This window comes from Oncorhynchus gorbuscha, linkage group LG07 (genome assembly GCF_021184085.1).
Source record: "Oncorhynchus gorbuscha isolate QuinsamMale2020 ecotype Even-year linkage group LG07, OgorEven_v1.0, whole genome shotgun sequence".
NCBI lineage: Eukaryota > Metazoa > Chordata > Actinopteri > Salmoniformes > Salmonidae > Oncorhynchus > Oncorhynchus gorbuscha.
Window position 1 is genome coordinate 32132730 of NC_060179.1, and position 22355 is coordinate 32155084.

Consider the following 22355-nt stretch of genomic DNA (forward strand, 5'->3'; position numbering starts at 1 on the left):
GAACTCGATTATCAACCACTCCACAAATTTCTTGTTGAACAAACTATAGTTTTAGCAAGTCGGTTAGGACAACTACTTTGTACCTTTTCCAACAATTGTTTACAGACAGATTATTTCACTTATAATTCACTGTATCACAATTCCAGTGGGTCAGATGTTTACATACACTAAGTTGACTGTGCCTTTAAAAAGCTTTAGAAAATGATATCATGGTTTTAGAAGCTTCTGATAGGCTAATTGACATAATTTGAGTCAATTGGAGGTGTACTTGTGGATGTATTTCAAGGCCTACCTTCAAACTCAGTGCCTCTTTGCTTGGCATCATGGGAAAAATCAAAAGAAATCAGCCAAGACCTCAGGAAAAACAATTGTAGACCTCCACAAGTCTGGTTCATCCTTGGGAGTAATTTCGAAATGCCTGAAGGTACCATGTTATTCTGTAAAGACAATAGTACGCAAGTATAAACACCATGGGACCACGCAGCCACCATACCGCTCAGGAAGGAGCGGTATTCATCCTAGAGATGAATGTACTTTGGTGCGAAAAGTGCAAATCAATCCCAGAACAACAGCAATCGACCTTGTGAAGATGCTGGAGGAAACGGGTACAAAAGTATCTATATCCACAGTAAAACGAGTCCTATATCAACATAACCTGAAAGGCCACTCAGCAAGGCTGAGCCACTGCTCCAAAACCGCCATAAAAAAGCCAGACTATGGTATGCAACTGCACATGGGGACAAAGATCGTACTTTTTGGAGAAATGTCCTCTGGTCTAATGAAACAAAAATAGAACAGTTTCGCCATAATGACCATCGTTATGTTTGGAGGAAAAAGGGGGAGGCTTGCAAGCCGAACAACACCTTCTCAACTGTGAAGCACGGGGGTGGCAGAATCATGTTGTGGGGGTGCTTTGCTGCAGGGGGGACTGGTGCACTTCACAAAATAGATGGCATCATAAGAGGGAAAATTATGTGGATATATTGAAGCGACAACTCAAGACATCAGTCAGGAAGTTAAAGCTTGGTTGCAAATGGGTCTTCTAAATGGACAATTATCCCAAGCATACTTCCAAAGTTGTGGCAAAATGGCTTAAGGACAACAAAGCCAAGGTATTGGAGTGGCCATCACAAAGCCTTGACCTCAATTCTATAGGACATTTGTGGGCAGAACTGAAAAAGCACGTGTGAGCAAGGAGGCCTACAAACCTGACTCAGTTACACCAGCTCTGTCAGGAGGAATGGGCCAAAATTCACCCAACTTATTGTGGGAAGCTTGTGGAAGGCTACCTGAAACATTTGACCCAAGTTAAACTATTTAAAGGCAATGCTACCAAATACTAATTGAGTGTATGTAAACTTCTGACCCACTGGGAATGTGATGAAAGAAATAAAAGCTGAAATAAATAATTCTCTGTACTATTATTCTGACTGCACATTCTTAAAATAAAGTGGTGATCCTAACTGGCCTAAGAAAGGGAATTGAGAATGTCAGGAATTGTGAAAAACTGAGTTTAAATGTATTTGGCTAAGGTGTACGTAAACTTCCGACTTCAACTGTACATCAATGTTTTGACTTTTAAATAAAGCCATTCATTCTTGAAAAATATTGGTTGCAGTTTGAATCCCAGATTGCCCTTGTCAATACTGCCAGTGTCATATTGACTCGATGAGAGTAAAGTCCATATCCTAACTCATATGGTCTTTATTTCTGCTGCAATAGTTTATGTGTCAGGGGCCTAGGGTCAGTCTGTTATATCTGGAGTATTTCTCCTGTCTTATCCGGTGTCCTGTGTAAATTTAAGTATGCTCCCTCTAATGCTCTCTCGCTCCCTCTCCCTCCCCTCCAGGAGGACCTGAACCCTGGGACCATGCCTCAGTTCTACCTGGCCTGATGACTCCTTGCTGTCCCCAGTCCACCTGGTCGTGCTGCTGCTCCAGTTTAAACTGTTCTGCCTGCGGCTATGGAACCCTGAACTATTCACCGGATGTGCTACCTTATCCCGGTCCTACTGTTTTCGACTCTCTCTCTCTACCGCACCTGCTGTCCCTAACTCTGAATGCTCGGTTATGAAGAGCCAACTGACATCTACTCCTGAGGTGCTGACCTGTTGTACCCTCTACAACCACTTTGATTATTATTATTTGAACCTGCTGGGGGGTGGTGCTCTCGTGTGTGTTGCAGACCGATGAGTGAGAGTGTGTGTGTGTGTGTGTGTGTGTGTGTGTGTGTGTGTGTGTGTGTGTGTGTGTGTGTGTGTGTGTGTGTGTGTGTGTGTGTGTGTGTGTGTGTGTGTGTGTGTGTGTGTGTGTGTGTGTGTGTGTGTGTGTGTGTGTGTGTGTGTGTGTGTGTGTGTGTGTGTGCGAAAAACAATGCCCATAGATCTCAATTGCATGAAAACAATTGTCCGTCATTATATATCATAGCAAAACATTTTCCTGGATCTAATTTGATTCATTTGTCAAATTAAGCAGAGAAAGTATTTGCAGACCAGCCACAATATTATACACAATTACAGCTGTATCACTTCACGAGTAGGTCCTTAAATGAGGCAATCTGTGATTGGTACATCCGTTAAAAAAAAAAAAAAAACTTTTAAATAAAGCTGTTGATTCTTGAAGAATAGAACCGCTTTGTTGCTTTTTGAATCCCAGATTGCCTTTGTCAATATTGTCTGGCTCTGATGAGATCAAAGTCCATAGCCTAACTCATATGGTCTGTGTTTAAAAAAGGTCATCTGTGATTCAAAACAACAACGAAGCAGTTACCCTGGCCTTTAAAGTGACACGCAACTTCATCTAAATCATTCAACAGTGCCTGACCAGAACAAATAAACTCAAACTTGGTGTGTGTGTGTGTGTGTGTGCGTGCGTGTGCGGGTGCATGTGTAAAAAAAAACTACGCCGTAGGTCTCCTGGAGTCGTCTGGTAGTCTAATGAAAAAGAGTGTGTGTAAATTCCTTCTGAGTGTTAAGCTGATAAGACAGCTCATTTGATCTGGGTTGCGTAATGTTACGTATCTGTGTGTGTGTGTGTGTGTGTGTGTGTGTGTGTGTGTGTGTGTGTGTGTGTGTGTGTGTGTGTGTGTGTGTGTGTGTGTGTGTGTGTGTGTGTGTGTGTGTGTGTGTGTGTGTGTGTGTGTGTGTGTGTGTGTGTGTGTGTGTGTGTGTGTGTGTGTGTTCACGTTTCATACCACAGCTCATAAAATATGTCTACTCCGTGTTAAACAATCAACTTGAGTTTTATGCCACGCATGCAGTAGTTGCTTTAGTAATAGTGGCTTCTCCTTTGTTTCCCATGTGTTCCAGTCATTTCAATAAAATACTACGCAGTGGATTCATAGGTATTCATAGGTATTCATAAATAAGTGAGAGAATCAATTAAAAGTAGACTCAAATATCACTTTCTTTATCGCTGATGTCCAGTACTATAGTCAAACACGGTGGAATCTGAACCCACACTCCACTTCCCATAAAGCAAAGCTACCGTCTCTCTAGAAAGACACAATGCATGACGTTGGGGCTCATTGAAAAAAAGTCATTATGACAACTGCAATAATACTCAGTATTATTGTGTGCGTGCGCGCGTGTGTGTACGTGTGCACACGTGAGTGTTGCACACTGTGCTGCATGGCAATCCGCAAAGCTAAAAAGGTGTGTGATTAAGATCTCTTTTAAAAATGTCCAAGTTCTGGCCCCCAGCAGGTTCTCTGGCAGGCTATTCCAGAGGCAGGGGTCATAGTAACTAAAGGCTGCCTCTCCATGCCTCTTGGTCCTAGGCTTTGTGATAGTTAAAAGGCCAGTGCCAGAAGACCTGAGGGACCTACTGGGTACATGAATTAAAAGCATGTCTGACATGTATTGGGGAGCACAATCATGGATTGATTTAAAAACCAATAGAATAATCTTAATGTATTCTAAAACTCACAGGCAGCCAGTGCAGAGACATTAAAACCGGTATAATATATGCTCTCCGCCTGGTCTTGGTCATTACCCGTGCTGCAGCATTCTGTTTGTTTTGCAGTTGACCAATGGCTTTCTTGGGTAGACCAGACAGGAGAGCATTACAGTAGTCAAGCCTGCTTGTAATAAAAGCATGGATGAGTCTCTCCTTGGAAATGTTCCTCAGGTGGTAAAAAGCTATATAGCTCACATGGTGACTTCTCTCGGCTAGATAGATAAAGCATCGGAGAGGATTAGGGAGGACAGGGGTCAGCTGGCCAGAAAGGATTTGGGGAGGAACACACAAGGAATGAGGTCTTTGCGCTTTAGTTCCGCTACATCAGCAGGAAACCAACAGGAGGAGGCAGCAGCCTTGTGGGAGATTAGCAGGAGATTTGGAGAAGAAAAGAACAGCCCTGTGAATGGAGTTTCCTTTCGGCGAGCTGCACTAAGGCACACACAAGGCTCCCTCGATCCCACCCGAAATTAGGCACGGTGAACAGAAGACCCCCATAAACAGATTAAGGAAGACGGAGGGGGGGTGGCATTCCGCTACCCAGACGCTGAGAGGGTGGGATGAGAAGGAGGACAGGAGGGAATTTAGGGAGGGGAGGATAGAGGGAGGATGAGGGGAAGGAGGGTGAATGAAGGAGGTTAGGAGAAGAAGAGTGGATTATTAGGAGGGAGGAGAGAAGAGGGTAGGATAGGGAGAGAAGTAGGGGTAGGGCCCCAATAGCCAGTGTTATTTGTACATTAGACTAACTAGACTGGCATATTCCCTACTGGAGCTGTTTCCGTGGGAATGGCTGGCATGCTGCAAATAATAATACCTGTCATATATAATGTACCTTTTTTTACACAAGCACCACAGTAGGTGTGGACTTAGTAATTAGACTCTCTATCTTTCTTTGCCCAGACAGGAATGTGATCAGGAAGACTGAACCATACCACCCTGTCATCTGTTGACAGGTTTACCCTACAGTAAGTTTGGTTCTAGAATAGAGCTGGTTCTAGCTGCTGTAAACCCTCCAGATGCCCTGCTAGCCCGAGGTTAGACCAGGGGCTCGCCTGGTTCAGTATCCCAGTTTCGATGCTCCTCAGTTGGGTCAGTACTCACCCTGGTGTCAACGTTGGTTGGTCTGGGGCCGTGACTGAAGGCCTGTGCTGGGTCCTTGTGGTACACCTTCAGGCAGGAGTGATCCGTGATATTCCTGTGGGGGAAAATGAGGAGGCCAGAATATATCACTATTGGATAGTGGACTCCTATACCCAGACGTTGGTGTGTGCTCTGACATGGCTATGTCGTACACCGTCCACAGTCTGCTGTACTGAGCCATCCTGGTGTTGCGTTAAAAAAAGTGTCCAGTGGTGTTACAGTGAAAAGGATTCCTCAAATAAATCAATAAAGCTGCCTCTCGTCTGCTGGTCTTTGTTTCCCCGTGTCAATTATTGCTCCTGTGCCATCTACTACTGAGCCAGCCGGCGAGGAGTGAAGACGTGATAACTTTTACAGCCCTGATTAAAAAGAATAAGGTTAGAGCTAGTCACAAAGTACACAACACACCGCCGCAGGAACACTACAGATAGAGATGGAGCCAGAATACTTGTTTTTTTTCTTCACTTTGAGCCTTTAAAATCACAGGGGGGGTGAGGAACGGAGGTAATGGAATGGCATCAAACACATGGAAACCATATTTATTTGTATTTGATACCATGCTACTGATTGCGCTCCAGACATTGCCATGAGCTCATCCTCCGCAATTAAGGTGCCACAATCTCCTGTGTTCAAAATGGAGTATAATCGCCCAGTGTGCAGTAAGCTTGTATTCTACAGAAATAGAAATATCTTCTTTTTTTAATGTAAAAACAGGTCCTGTATGAACTGCCAATTCATTGCCCTGGGTATTGAACAGTAACTTATATCTATTGTTGAATTTTATGATGTACCAGGAAGTGGGCAAACTGGGTGAAGGTGATTGGTGACGTGACTGTGTGTGGGCATGACCGTGAGGGCAAGAAACCCTCGTCATTGTTGTCTTATGAGTCATACCCCTCTGGAAAACTCAAAAGAACAAAGACGACTTATTGTGTTTTTAAAAGGCCAGGCTAATGACAAAGCTACACGTGCCTGTACACGTGCCTGTACACGCCTTCTGCACAGAGAGGAGAAGACACCACTGCTTAACACACGGGAACACCACCACTTAACGCACCCTGCAACTCTTCTGACGTTAAGTCTCGCACATAGAATGTGGCCAAGTTGGCTATGGCTCACTCACTCACTTTAAATCTGAGGCTTGGAAGAAACAAGACTGTTTATAGGTTATTTTCCGATCCTTTTGTTCTGCCAACTGAGCAGCGATGAAACGTGTCAAAACAAATGAATTCGGCCCCAGCTGAACTTTCCACTTTCTTCTACCATCACATGGGTGTGAATGAGAGGAAAAAGAGGCTCAGAGACTGGTTGCGACCCAGATGGCAACCTATTTTCTATGTAGTACACTACTTTTGACCAGGGCCCATAGGCAAACCGATAAGCCTCTGGTCAAAAGTAGTGCACTATATAGGGAATAGGGCACCAATTGGGACTCACACACGGTGTTGTTTGGGTTTGTTTTGTTGGTGGTGGAACTAAAGGTTCTTCCACTATTGTGGGCACCACATCCTGAGCCCTTTCATCCACACAGCTATTGAGTTGACTGGAAAGTGTGGAGGAAGAGGATCTGTCGCAGGCTGCTTGCAGCCCGGGTCACTTCCTGTGCTGGGATAGCTCATTAGACAGGAAGTACTTAAAGAAGGGAGAAAGGAAGGCTGCTAGGTAGCTCTGAGGATCTTACACGGGTGAGACTGAGGCAACACATTGGGAAGCAACCCCCAAATAACCTACTCTTATAACCCAGTCTGGGAAAATAGAGACGAAACACCCACATACACATAGGTACTGGACAACAACAAAAAACACACACCCATTTACCTGACGTCGGTGAGCTCGTAGTACATGTTCCTCATGTCGTCTTTGACATAGACAGCCACACTGGGAGACTCCAGCATCTTCATGGTGAGCTGCTGGGGAAAGGCACTCACAAACAGAGCCCTGATGGTGTCTCCGCTGGTGATCTCATTGGGCATCCGGATCTGCTTAGTCTCGTCTCCGTACTGCAGGTACAACACGCCTGGGGAGAAGACAGGGAAGGAAAGGGGGTTAATGGAGGGTTACTGAGGGGTTACTGATTGGTTGATAATGATCTGGTGACTCTTAACCATGTAGATACAGAGGTGTCACACCAGTGTTGTGTCAATGACTTTGTCCCAAATGGCACCCTATCCTCCTTAGGCCTATAATTATAGTGAATAGAGTGCCATTTGGGACGCACATTGTATTTATGTGCTATGGTGCTTGTCTTTCTGTACTGTGGCCCACCTAACTCGTGTGCAGTCCTGTCCTATTATGTGCAGTCCGACATACACCACAAACACTACCTTTACTGTATTTACAATTAGTAACAACACTATCTTTACTGTATTTACAATGAGTAACTACAATATCTTTACTGTATTTACAATGAGTAACTATAATATCTTTACAATGAGTAACTATAATATCTTTACTGTATTTACAATGAGTAACTATAATATCTTTACTGTATTTACAATGAGTAACTAAAATATCATTACTGTATTTACAATAAGTAACTACAATATCTTTACTGTATTTACAAGGAGTAACTACAATATCTTTACTGTATTTACAATGAGTAACTACAATATCTTTACTGTATTTACAATGAGTAACTACAATATCTTTACTGTATTTACAATGAGTAACTATAATATCTTTACTGTATTTACAATGAGTAACTATAATATCTTTACTGTATTTACAATGATTAACTACAATATCTTTACTGTATTTACAATGAGTAACTTCAATATATTTGCTGTATTTACAATGAGTAACTACAATATTTTACTGTATTTACAATGAGTAACTATAATATCTTTACTGTATTTACAATGAATAATTATAATATCTTTACTATATTTACAATGAATAACTACAATATCTTTACTATATTTACAATGAGTAACTATAATATCTTTACTGTATTTACAATGAGTACCTACAATATCTTTACTGTATTTACAATGAGTAACTACAATATCATTGCTGTATTTACAATGAGTAACTACAATATCTTTACTGTATTTACAATGAGTAACTATAATATCTTTACAATGAGTAACTATAATATCTTTACTGTATTTACAATGAGTAACTATAATATCTTTACTGTATTTACAATGTGTAACTACACTATCTTTACTGTATTTACAATGAGTAACTATAATATCTTTACTGTATTTACAATGAGTAACTACAATACATTTGCTGTATTTACAATGAGTAACTACAATATTTTACTGTATTTACAATGAGTACCTATAATATCTTTACTGTATTTACAATGAATAACTATAATATCTTTACTATATTTACAATGAATAACTACAATATCTTTACTATATTTACAATGAATAATTACAATATCTTTACTATATTTACAATGAGTAACTATAACATCTTTACTGTATTTACAATGAGTAACTACAATATCTTTACTATATTTACAATGAATAACTATAATATCTTTACTATATTTACAATGAGTAACTATAACATCTTTACTGTATTTACAATGAATAACTACAATATCTTTACTATATTTACAATGAGTAACTACAATATCTTTATTGCATTTACAATGAGAATGTAGATAATGGTGAGAAAGTTAAAGACCCATAAAACTATAAGCATGGGTGTGTATGTGTGCATGCCGGCGGATGCATACAGCACATGTGCTTAAGCAGTTCGTAAGTCATGTGGGTTGTATGAGGGTGAGGTTGATGTGGGATGGAGAAGGAAGTGGGTGTCGTGGCTGGGTGTCGTGGGTGGGAAGGGCGGCCATTAGCAAAGCATCGAACAGACAAGACACTGAACTCCTGAACTCTGGGTGTGGCTTCTGTACTGCACTCCACCAAAGCATACGAAATACATTACGCACTCACAAACAACACACCCCGTGCCCACAGACAAGAACATACATTTTCAAAAGACTGACGGCTTTAAAGACATTATATGTCCATACAGGACAGTGCAAATAAAGAAGCCTGTGAGCTTGACTTTTGTATAATGTTTTCTAGTCGAAGCCTCGTCATCTGACGTATTATAACAGATGCGCAGCTTATAAATCACTGAAATCGGAGCTTCCTGCATGCAACAGACTGCCTACAGTACACGTTGTGTGTCATTTAGGATCAGTCACTATGTAGTGTGCTGATAGAGAGGAGCTTTTCCTAACACGGAGTGGCTCCAGAAAAGGAGCGGAGCAGTAAAAACGGCTACACGTTTCCAGAAATGTAACACAAGATCCTACAGGCTCTTTTAAAAGAGAGGGAGGGACAAATCCAGGACATAAAAAGTGCTGAGCCATTCTACGGCACATACATCTACGGCTCGACTAGGATAGACTTGTAACAACTTAGCAAACGTGCGTTCGCCATCTAACTCGCTGCTCCTTTGTGTATTGTCAGATGAAGGACCACGCAGACCCTCCTAATACGACGTGTGTTATTCAATGACTGGTTGCGCGTCCCACACACACACAAAAAAAGCCACTTTTTTTTTAAAGGAGCGGGGGAATTCCCAGTCCTTTTTGAGCTTGACTGACGAGATAGTAAAGTGTTGGAAAGAATAGGACGGGAAGTAGGGAAGGGAACATAGGGAAGTAGGGAAGTATTCGAACCCATGCCGACTCTGGCATACATGTGTGCCGAGGTCAGCGGCTGAAACCGCCGGACCACACAATAGTGTACAATTTTTTTTATTTTTTTTTACCAGTGCCCATAGTGACTATATAAGGAATAGGGTGTCATTTGGAACACACGCTTGGCTTCATATTCTATTATACATGCAATGGAAAATTCCCTCAAAACCAAACTTTAATTAGCTCCTGAGACTTTGGATGGCTAAATTCTAGCGCAGAGTTGGATTGCAGAGCTGTATGTGGCCGCTGATTGTCTGGTTTCACTCTCTAAATCAGAACCAAATGGCGTGGCTGCACAGCAAATGGTCAGGGGAGAACATACTTTGTCTACATCCCAAATAGCACCCTGTTCCCGATACAGTGCACTACTTTTGACCAAAGACCTGTGGGCCTTGGTCAAAAGTAGTGCACTATAAAGGGAACAGGGTGACATTTGGGACGAAGTCTTGGTTTCCAGGGCTTGCTGCTAGGTTTTATGACAGTCAGATCCTATTCCAGACTCTGCTCTTATGCATCTCCAAATGGAACCCAATCACCTTCAATTACGTTAATTTCAAATGCAGCATAAATAGAGTTCTTTATTTCCCTCTCTTCCACAATATAAAACACAGTACAGCAATAAAGAAATAACAGATCTCCCAAAACAACTACCACGGGACTGTAGTATAAATATTTTGTAGCACTACTACACATCAGCTATAAGTAACATAGAGAAAATAGAGAAACTCACTTGAATAGAGTCATTTCAAGATGTCCGCTACTGCAACTCCAGTCTTGTGTTAAGGAGTCTTCTGACTGAAGGCACTACTTCTACTGGCACAGGGCTCTTAAGGAAGACCAGATGTCTCTGGGGACACGACTGTGTGTGTGTGTGGGGGGGAGGTTCTGGGGTGAAGTTTCCCCAAGGTACAGATTTAGGATCAGCTTCCCCTCCCCAATCCTTAACCTTAACCATTAGTGGGGAAAATGAAAAGCTGACCCGAGATCAGCAACCAGGGGGCCACCAGAGGAATGCTGAGTAATATGCCCTCTTTTCTCCACCCCCTTCATCCCCCCATAACCCAATCTGCTGCCATAACGTGTGTGTGTGTGTGTGTGTGTGTGTGTGTGTGTGTGTGTGTGTGTGTGTGTGTGTGTGTGTGTGTGTGTGTGTGTGTGTGTGTGTGTGTGTGTGTGTGTGTGTGCGTGTGCGTGTGTGCGTGCATATCTGTGTGTGCAGTAGTATATTATTGTAGATGTTTATGTACAATGTCTGCAATTCAGCATCTCAACCTAAGCAAGAACCCACTTTTGGCACAGAGCAGCATGCTTCCTGTTGGTTAAAGGGGTGTGCTGCCCAAATGTAAACAAGTCATTTAGAGGCACTTGAAGTAAATGAAATGAGTCAACCTAAAGTCACATTAAACTAAGATGTGTGTCCTCTGCTTACATTTTCAAATAAGCTTTTTAAGAAGCGGTATCCCTGTGAGGCTCAGAGGCTGATTACATGTTGAGATGATGAGAGTTGAAGCCCTCTCTCTCTGTTCAATTCATCACAATTAAATGACTATCTCTTAGAAGAACTGCAGCATATGAATACAACTCTACACAACTGAAGGCGTTTGTCATGTTGATGCAAATGAAGTGCCCTTTGCGTTGTTAACAAACCCCATTTCTAATCCTGCCAATAAGAGTGTGTGCGTCTGTGTGTGCGTCTGTGTGTGTGTCTGTGTGTGTTAAACAGGATGGCATATTGTTGGAGGATTCTGTAATCTCACTATGCTAAGGAAATTAATTCTAATTAAGGCTAGGAGCAAGCAGGCGAAGCAAAGGGCGAGGAGGAGTGTGGTTGAAGTATGTGTGTGTGTGTGTGTGTGAGTGTTTGTATGAGTGTTTTTAAGAAAAAGCTAGCAGTCCTTGGTCTATGTGTGGTTAATAGCCTCATAATCACAGTGTGGTCATGTTGCGGTCGCCTACCTAGCGAGCGGTCCCTGGTCTGGTTGGTGGAACGCACTACGGGCAGGCTGGCACGGGAGCGGCTGCCTCTGGTGAAGGCAGAGGGGGCATCAGCCTCTGACATGGTGTCCAGAGACTCCAGAGAGGCCAGGGAGAGGTGCTCAGGCTGCTCCCCTACAATGGAGCTGCTGGGGCCGTGCGCAGGGCTTCTGCACTGGGGGGGAGAAGAGGAGAAAGAGGGTAAATTAGAGGGGTCATGATACACAGAAACAGGGTTGGAAAAACTCTGGTAACTTTGGTAACTTTGAAAGTTTACCGGAATATTGCAACCCTACATAGGAAACGAACACAAACGGAAACACAATTATTGTAGGACAATTTTGTCCATCAAAACCAGCACAACACTGTGCTGCAAGCACCATTCTTCAACCAACAAAGCCATCTGAACCACACGATAGTGTTAATGCTTTTTTCTAAAGCTGCATTATGCAGAAATCACTCCGCCAATTCCCTGGTTGCCTAATTTCAATTTATGTGACAAAACAAGCATGTATATCATTCAATCTAAACTGTACCATCTAAACCCGCTGTATTGTGAGGTGTCTGAAGCTGGTGTACAAAACTGAAAGTAAAAGAACGGGAAGCATAGAAATAGTGCACTTAGAACAGATATGCCGCTTCTTAGACTTACTTGCTCTCAATGAGAATGACGGATCTATAACTAACATTTCAAGGTGAATTTGGTCAGGCCACCCAAAAAGTTACATATTGCAGCTTTAAGAGAAAGACAAGCTTTTTAACTACAATGTTAACACAGTGAAACCCCCAGTGTCATTTTTTGTCTCCCAGCCATGCATTCCAGTCTATTTGGGTGTAATTTGTTTGCATCAATGCAGATAACAGACACACAGACTGACACCACCTGCTATATTCCACACAAGCACACACTATGATTTTCGCAGTTGCAAAACACAAGGGGGGAGGGGCAGTAATTCGGGTGTGCTGGATATCCCCCCCCCCCCTTTGACTAATGTGGACAGTGTTTTTGGCAGGAGAACACAGATCAGGTGAGGGGAGGTGGAGAGGGCAGGAGAGCAAACGCACACGCACACACACACACACACGTGTTAGTTGGGATGCAGACAGAGCCACATGTCCAGGCATGATGCAGATAAGACACTCCCTGTTGTATTTTCACACTATGATTTTCCATGTTGCAGCTGCTGAAAGAAAACCAAGACAAGCGGTCCCTAAGCCTTATCATGCACGTTTCTCTCTTGCCAAGCCTCACACAACTTGAAGGGTTAATACCCACATTACCATGTAGTCAGGATGATTAAAGTCACCAATGAGTCCACCAGGCAGGCAGTCCTGTGGGCCTGGCAGAGTAATAGAGAATGTGGAGCTCATTGAGGATCTTGGTAGTGTTGTAGGGTGTGCCAGGCTGACAGTGTGACTAACACGGAGAGGAGAGGACACAGAGAGCCCTTTATCAAGCTAATGGCTCCACGGACACAGCCAGGTTAACTAGTCATTGCGCACATGCACACGCATAAACACATACACAAAGCACTCTGAAAGGTGATGGTGAGTGTGGGGAGAGGGGGAGAGGGGGAAGGGGGAAGCGGTGGGGCAGTTATTTGCATGTGCTGGATACCCCCACACCCCGGTCCTTTGACTAATGTGGACAGTGTTTTTGGAGTACACAGATCAGGTGAGGGGAGGTGGAGAGGGCAGGAGAGGTCAACACACACAGGTCTGTTGTGATGCAGACAGGGCCACACGCCAAGTCATGATGCAGATAAGATAAAAGGCAGACTAACTGTGTGGGGCAATTGGATTTTCAGCAAGTACCTCTGAATGTCAAGCTCAGAATGGAGAGAAGACAACATGCCCTGTAATGACTGATGAGAGAGAGAGAGAGAGAGAGAGAGAGAGAGAGAGAGAGAGAGAGAGAGAGAGAGAGAGAGAGAGAGAGAGAGAGAGAGAGAGAGAGAGAGAGAGAGAGAGGAAGGAAGAAGCAGGGAAGGGGAGAGATTGAGGAGAGGCAGATGGTCATCCAACATATCAAGAAACACAGCAATGTGAACAGAACAGAAAAGGTCACAATTGGAAATGCTCCTGTGTGTCCAATACGTGTGAGATCATCTCGTTTTGGAGCGAGATGATAGCGTACTGTGCAGTATCTGCTCTCCAGCAGCTCCAACATAACAACCGCCTAATCCCTTGCTTTAAATAGCTGTATGATTGTTTTGAATAGTCATCACTCTTCTCACCAGCGCCCTCGTTATTATCCAGACCCGCTCTGTGCTGAGTCACCGTATGATATTGTTGACTTGATAAGACGTGTAACCTTCGGTGTCACCACCACAGGCGGGACCTGTCACCTGACACAGCAGCAGCATCCTCTGTCCATATCTGGTCAAAGGGTAGTGCACTACATAGGGAATAGGGTGTAATTTGGCACGCTGACTGAGCGCTGGGAACACCAACTCCATTAGAATACGCTTACTCCATCTATTTTGAGTAGATAGTTAAGGTCCTTTATATGCATGGCCCAGGATGAGTCACGTGGAGGGTCAGGTTCAGTTGACGTGTCATCCGAAACCATGATGCATGCTCGGTAAATTGAACCGACTTGTAATTATTTATGAGTTTACCCAATTATGTTGAGGTAGATACAGTACCAGGCTGCTACTCTGAAAACCAGGCAGTGTTATACAGTATACAGTACATGTGGCACGTGGTAGAATACTTACTGAGGCTGAGCAGAACGGAGCGAGATGCTTGAGCCAATCAAGGCTCTTCAGTGGGATTGTATTATGTGGATAAAATGGAAGATAGACCTACCACCTCTCTGGGGATAGTGGTGAAGGAGTTTACACACAACACCAAATGATAAAGTGTCCATCGGATGAGCTTAGCAGGTTATTTCCTCCCCCGCACACACAGACACAGACACAGACACAGACACAGACACACACACACACACACACACACACACACACACACACACACACACACACACACACACACACACACACACACACACACACACACACACACACACACACACACACACACACACACACACACACACACACACACACTCACACACACACACACACACTCTCTCTCTGGCAGGTGCTCTACTTGGCACCCCTCTATCACAGAAAAGCCACTTCCGGTTCCCGCTGAAACCACTTCCTGTCATGGCTACAGATAGTGAAAACCACGGTTCAACCTATGATTACAACCGCCTACCTGCTGTTAGACACATCGGTCACGGCTGGGAGGAGAGACCTAAATTCCACATATAACTCTGTGTGGCTTAGTTAGCTATGACAGCCAAGGGTAACCACAGTGCACTTACTATTTTAACACTGAGTATCATATCATATTTCGATCATTTACTGCACAACATGGCACTGAGAAGTGAGCCAGTGTCATACAGACATAAATACAATTGTCACTTGTAAAGATATGTAGAAGTTACTGTGAAATTGATGAACAAAAAATATATATAAGACATTGAAGTACTTCAATGGTGATGATTTTGTCAGGGGTTGGTGATGAAGAGGTGCAGGGGGTCTGTGGACAGATCTCCCCCAAAAATGTTTTACATTTATTTTTTTATGAACATTACTAACAACAGCTAAAACTAATTTTGGCCAAGGGATCCGTGGAATAAGTTTAGAGGGTGTAATATAATAGAATGTAATATTATTCATCAAAAATGTATGTTCTTAACCCTGGGCAACATGGGCCTGGGAGGCTCACAGGGATAATGGTATCCACAGTATCAATTTCAACTCAATACTTTACAAATTTGATTTTTTTTTAAATTCTTTACATAAATGACCTGTAATTCAAGTTAAAACTGCACAGTTTTCTCTCTGAAAAATGTTCCTTCCCAGAGCCCGAGAGGTGGTTCGTCCGGCCACGCACTTCCGAAGTCAGAGTAAAACTCCTTTTATGCTATTTTTATCTCACTTGAGTTGTGTTCTGATTTTGTGATTTTCTATCATAATAGGGGTCCACGGCCCCTAAATTCTTCCCCTGCTCTGTCTTTCGATAAATACTTTAGTCTGAGACTGCCATCATGGAAGTCATTTGTGGTGACGAGGGGTGATGTACAAAACAAAATCATCAGCGACTGGAACGTCTCTAACCAATCAGACTCTCAAAGCCAATGACACATTTTCAAACCGCCCCTTTACCCACGTGTTCTCACTCTGGCCCAAGCCATCGGTTTCTGGACCAATCGGATGGCCCCGAATGTGTTCGCATTCGGTGAAGGGTCGGGAATGTACTCAGATCCAGACTCATTGTGGAAAAGAAGCTAACGTCCACGGGCGTGGCGTAGCGTTTGGCCAGGCAAATGATTATGACCTCTGGGAAGAAATTAATCAAACACATTCAGTCTGAATAGCATTACAATATCAAGGTAATTTAATATAATTATGATATTATTCCGTGAGAACATGTTCTGTTCTCACCTGACTTCAAAGTCTATACAGAAGAATGAATCACGGGGTATAAAAAAAAAAAATGCTCGGGCGTGCCTTTGAGTTGCAGTTTCTCCATTGTTCCCGTTTTATTTCCAAAATGGTTTCCCGAGGCAGGGTCCATTGGGCTTTGCCGCACATAAAGGTGTTTGATGTCTGATGCGTTGTTATACTGAATGACATTGGATACATTCCTTTTTTAAATAAATGTGTTTATTACTCTAGCGCCGACAAATGTAAGCATTGGTTTAGCTGCTATACATGAGTTTTACTGGCTCTTTACTGATTTAGCTAAATTGAGATTTTTTTATAGTAGCATTTTACTTTGTGTGTGTGTGTGTGTGTGCGTGTGTGGATGGGTGGGTGTGTGTGTGTGTGTGTGTGTGTGTGTGTGTGTGCACTCTGGCTCTTTGTTCTTGGTTCCAGGAAAGCTGACCTGTATCCAGGACACTGTCATTCACGGAACAATGGTCCGACGTGCTGCCATCAAAGGTAAAAGTCAGGTCTGTGTGCGCATGTGCACAGTGCCAGTGTGCACATAGTACATAAAGCCGAAGAACATTTTCTGCATTCACAAACGGTCAGATATTCCACGAAAAAAAAAGTATGGATGAAAAGCCAAGATAAAACACAAAATTCCATAAGATTGTCTAAACATCTGGCCCTGACACATACATTAAAGGAAAAGTCCACTCAAAAATGACCTTTTGGTCGTTTTTTCGTCAGTCCACTATTGATACAGTCCCAAAATGTTTTGCATGTCAGCAGTCAGGTTTTCAAGACATTGGACTTTCAAGAAGCAAAGTGTCACCTGCCACATCATCACGATGATGCGTTTTGCTTTAAGATTGTGAGTCTTGGTTTCAGCCAGACGAGCAGATATACAGGACAGTGCCAATACGTGGTGATTCAATTGAATTATGATAGTTAAAAATAATCACTGCTTCTATCAAAGACTTGCTGTGGCAGCCAATTCATGGAGAATATAGTCATGCCTGCCAGGGGGCTGGACTGATTTCTGCGAAACAGAATCAACTTCACAAGTAACGTTTTCTAGTATTTGTTTAAGACCGCTTAAAGCACCAGGTGGTGTAGAGAATGACAGAAATAGGATCTATGGCAATGTCCAAAATCTGGCGTGCCTACTACTGACTTAAACTGCATACCGTGTACTAATCATACTACATACTATTTAGAACGTACCGTTTAGTAAAAACAATAATGCATTAAGCAACACGTACCAGCATACTAGGCTGAGAATTAGTGAAAATGTGTCATCTAATCGGCAATTGCGTTGATTCCCGCCATTGGTTCCATTGGGTACAGCGCGTCCTCTCAGCTGATTATCAGCTGTTGTCAAACACCAAGTCACGACTCTCTTTCTCAATAGTAGTGTACAGCGAATTCTACTGGATGAAAAGTCCAAATTAGTAAAACACCCTGGCATTTAAAGCCTATTACATTTTAGAAATGGCACATACTGTAAAACATTGTTTTTTTCCCTTTTCCTCGCATAACCAAAATGTCAAGGAATTATACTCTATTCGTTATTTATGAGTTGAATTAGAAACAAAGACATGACTAGTTAATATCTAGGTCTATTTTGGTGTATCACCCTCACTCTCACACACACACACACTTTTTCTTACCAAACTTCTCCTCTTTCAGACATTAAAGTGTGTGCAAAAGCTCATCAAGTTTAGGCCCCACACTGGTGATGTCAGCAAGCCTTTTCACTTAAAGCAGAAATCCACTGGTTGTGGGCAGTCCCTATGTCACCCCACCTCTTGTGTGGTGTTTTCACTTTGAACGAAAACAAGGAGGCTGGTCGTACGATGCTCTGGGCTGGCATTCTGGGCAAGGTGTGCCTTTTCACTAAATCCCGCCCACTCAAATTACATTGGTAGAGAGAGAGGAAGTGGGAATTAACTTTCTACAGCCGCTAAAGATAAACACAGCAGACGTAGCCGTCAAGCCACGAAGTTAACAGGCTAACTTGGTTATAAAGGCAACCCAGCAATGCCAACACTGATCTGAACAGGAGAACCTTGGCCATTTCTTTGTCCCTCTTCAGAAAAATTACAGTGATATGAAATAATTAAAGATTGCTTGCGTCCCTGAGCTGAGAGCATGTTTATTTTCTGAAGCAGAAGTCTCACAGGGCGGCGGGTGAGTGATAACAGCAACACAGAAGCCAGGTACCGAGATGCAAATGCAGCAAGTTACAGATGTAGGATCTTAATATGATCACTCTTTTGTTGCTAAGAACTTGTAGTGTATTTGAGTTTTAAAATGGCTTCTAAAGTTTGTCCTTTCCACTTTGAAATTTCAGACTTGATTTGCCCTAACGTAAAACGTATCAACCTCTTCAAAAATGTCCATTAATTATAATTTCCTGTTGCTGCAGGATTATTTTCCTGCTGTAGCAAACTGGCTCAAATTAAGATCCTACATCTGTAACTTGAACCTTGCACAACCCGAAGAGACACAGTCCTTTAATAACTGTACATCTATGTGTTAACCCTGTCCAATCTGAGCCACTCTGTTATCTGTACGTCTACATGGTCCATGCAGCTACAACAGGGCAGACGTTCAGCTAGACATGGTAAACCCAAAAGGTTTTGCTGAATACGTGACCTGACCAGGAAGAATGCAAGACACTGTATGGCTCACAACCAAACACACCACAGAAACACACCATGGCAAACACACCATGGCAAACACACCATGGCAAACACGCCACTCACTACTCTAAAGACAGTGGTCTGAATTCCCAGATCATCTCAGAGATGGCTGCATTTGGGTACAGTGCAGCTCAGGTTGCGTACCAAATGCTACTTCCTATATAGTGCAATACTTTTGGCCAGAGCACCATGGGGAATAGGGTGCCATTTGGGACGTTGACCCAGTGTTAATAACATTATACACCAGAATCCCCTTATCATCCCTTCCCATTCATTACGGCTGTATCCTCCTCCCTACGACATTCCACCTTTAATCCCACTACGTCCAAATCCTCAGATGACCTCCTCTAGACAGAGTGCCTGCCAGGCCTGGACAGGGCTGGCTAATTGGTTCGTTAAAAGGGGTCGGACTTCACAGTATCAACAATCAAAGGCAATCACGCGTTCCATAGAGAAAGCCCCGCTACGTGGTGTTCAGGCGGTTTGCACTGTGGCTGCACATGACAGCATGCCAAATTCCTCGGCTAGTCCTTTCTTGTAGTCCAAGCGGACAGAGCAGATGGAATATAAAACCCTTACATGTCGGTCAGTAAATACGTTTTCATGGCAAAATGACTGAAGTAAGGAGTTGTAGTCCAACAGGATAGAGCACATACAGTAGATGCAGTCAGAGGTTGAGTAGCTACTTTGTTTACTATTTATGTCCCTCTATCCTTCTGCAGTCATAAGATCGAGACTCCAGAGATAGTGGCTACCTTCACAATGGGTTAGCTGTGTGAACGTGCCTCCAATCAGAGATGGTGGCTACCTTCACAATGGGTTAGCTGTGTGAACGTGCCTCCAATCAGAGATGGTGGCTACCTTCACAATGGGTTAGCTGTGTGAACGTGCCTCCAATCAGAGATGGTGGCTACATTCACAATGGGTTAGCTGTGTGAACGTGCCTCCAATCAGAGATGGTGGCTACATTCACAATGGGTTAGCTGTGTGAACGTGCCTCCAATCAGAGATGGTGGCTACCTTCACAATGGGTTAGCTGTGTGAACGTGCCTCCAATCAGAGATGGTGGCTACATTCACAATGGGTTAGCTGTGTGAACGTGCCTCCAATCAGAGATGGTGGCTACCTTCACAATGGGTTAGCTGTGTGAACGTGCCTCCAATCAGAGATGGTGGCTACATTCACAATGGGTTAGCTGTGTGAACGTGCCTCCAATCAGAGATGGTGGCTACATTCACAATGGGTTAGCTGTGTGAACGTGCCTCCAATCAGAGATGGTGGCTACCTTCACAATGGGATAGCTGTGTGAACGTGCCTCCAATCAGAGATGGTGGCTACATTCACAATGGGTTAGCTGTGTGAACGTGCCTCCAATCAGAGATGGTGGCTACATTCACAATGGGTTAGCTGTGTGAACGTGCCTCCAATCAGAGATGGTGGCTACATTCACAATGGGTTAGCTGTGTGAACGTGCCTCCAATCAGAGATGGTGGCTACATTCACAATGGGTTAGCTGTGTGAACATCCCTCCAATCAGAGGTCCCAAATGATACCCTACTCCCTATAAGTGGGCCCTGGTCAAAAGTAGTGCACTTTACATGGGACAGGGTGCCATGTGAGATGCACTCTTAGACCATATGAGACCACATGACAATAACAGGTCTATTGACCCTCCCAGATCTATGTTGATCTCTTTCTGCAACTTTGACATTTGAACAACTGATTTGGCCCAGCCATTCGATTACATTCACTCAGGCAGACCTAAAACAGACACACACATCGACCTCTGTGTGCATGCACTGAGAGAGCCTATAAAAAAAACAGCCCGAGCAAATAAACGTAGTAGGTTTGGAGACAACGCACTCCTACGAGAGACACAAATGGAACGTTAGAAATGTTTACATGCCCTATGTGGCAACCCATCCACTGTCCCTCATAGGTTACTATTCAAGCAGTCAACTTACGACAAATACTGAATCCCTACTATCTCAATAGCAACCTATGCATTAGAGGCATACGTGCTCAAAGACCATAGCTACAATCCTGATTATACGCACGAGAGTTTAAATGTAACTCCCAGTTAGAAGACATTTAATAGAATTATATAGAATCGATGATATTTACAGTAATTAACAGCACAGTGAATATCACTCTCATTCACAGCTTTCCAAATCCTAGTCTAGTGGAAACTCCCCTGGTCTGGTCTGAACTGAACACACACACACTTCCTGCTCTGTTATTCTAGACCCGCTGTTGTGTTCTCATCTGGATGGATGGTGGTGACTCCCCTTCGGCAGCCAAAGGCAACCCAGGACAAACTCACATGGAAGTCCTATCACCACCATGGTGTCAGGGTAGAGCAGCCAAGGGAAGTGTATGTGCAGAGCCAGGACATACAGTGGATCACACACACACACACACACACACACACACACACACACACACACACACACACACACACACACACACACACACACACACACACACACACACACACACACACACACACACACACACACACACACACACACACACACACACACACACACACACTACTCAAAATCAACACCCATCTGTAAAAACGTCTGACTTATGCAACAAAGAAAGATGTATCTTTGTGCACTGGGAAGAGATCTATCTCTGAGCAGTAATGGATTTACAAGTTTGGCAGTGTGTTTCAGCAAAAATGAATAGCCCCGAAAAAGTTCCCTTTGATCTCTATAGCCTCCCGTCTCATAGAAACAGGTCTTGAGGGAAGGAAGAAGACAGAAAGATGACATCGGTCTCCAGAACAGATAAGACCTCAGCCTGGTCGGCCTGCCTAACCCTCGGGGTCCCTGTCACTGGTAATACTGACAACTTAATCAGTCTCTCTCAGAAACAGACTGAAGCAGTTCCAGCAAATGACAGATGGTCCTTTAACCCAGGGGGCCGGTATAAAATTGGTGTTTTGCACATAAATGGGCCAGTGTTTGGAAAATCCCAGGCCGATTTCTGGTCCCAGTCCCCCCCCTGGTCACTCCTCGGGCGGTATATACCGAATACTGGGGTGTCTGGAAATAGCCACGGGATGGTTTTTCAATACTGTCAATACCGTTGGAACAATTTAATGAATTTTCAATACATTTGTATATTTGTATATTGAAATAAATACCTGCAGTCGACTTGCAATATGTCAGGAGATAAAGCAGATCGCGCTCTTCATTTCAACTGTCACATTATTTTACATTATGAAGCTTACTGTAGTTCCCCAGAACAGTTGAGCCAATCACGTGTTTGTTTGTAAATTGCACAATGGGAGAAAGCGGGAGCAGGTGAGTCCAGATTTGAATTGACAGGGGGTCGCGTTTAATATGGAAAGTCCAACAGTTTTTTTCTTCTTTCAACATAGTGACCAGGGACGTCCACCTATAGTTTTCCTTCACAGAAAATACGCTAGCAGATTTATTTTCATCCAATGACA

The 22355-nt window shown here is 43.3% G+C and overlaps 1 protein-coding gene across 1 annotated transcript in view; it reads right to left on the reverse strand.

The window, feature by feature from the left end:
* Window positions 1-22355, reverse strand: part of si:ch211-285f17.1 (sickle tail protein homolog) — a 187465-nt gene that overhangs the window by 32473 nt on the left and 132637 nt on the right. Inside the window, exons 3-5 of the mRNA XM_046356220.1 lie at window positions 11722-11914; window positions 6915-7113; window positions 5058-5151 (exon numbers count right to left, since the gene is read on the reverse strand). Of these exons, the coding sequence (XP_046212176.1) occupies window positions 5058-5151; window positions 6915-7113; window positions 11722-11914 (486 nt within the window). The remainder of the gene's footprint in view (window positions 1-5057; window positions 5152-6914; window positions 7114-11721; window positions 11915-22355) is intronic.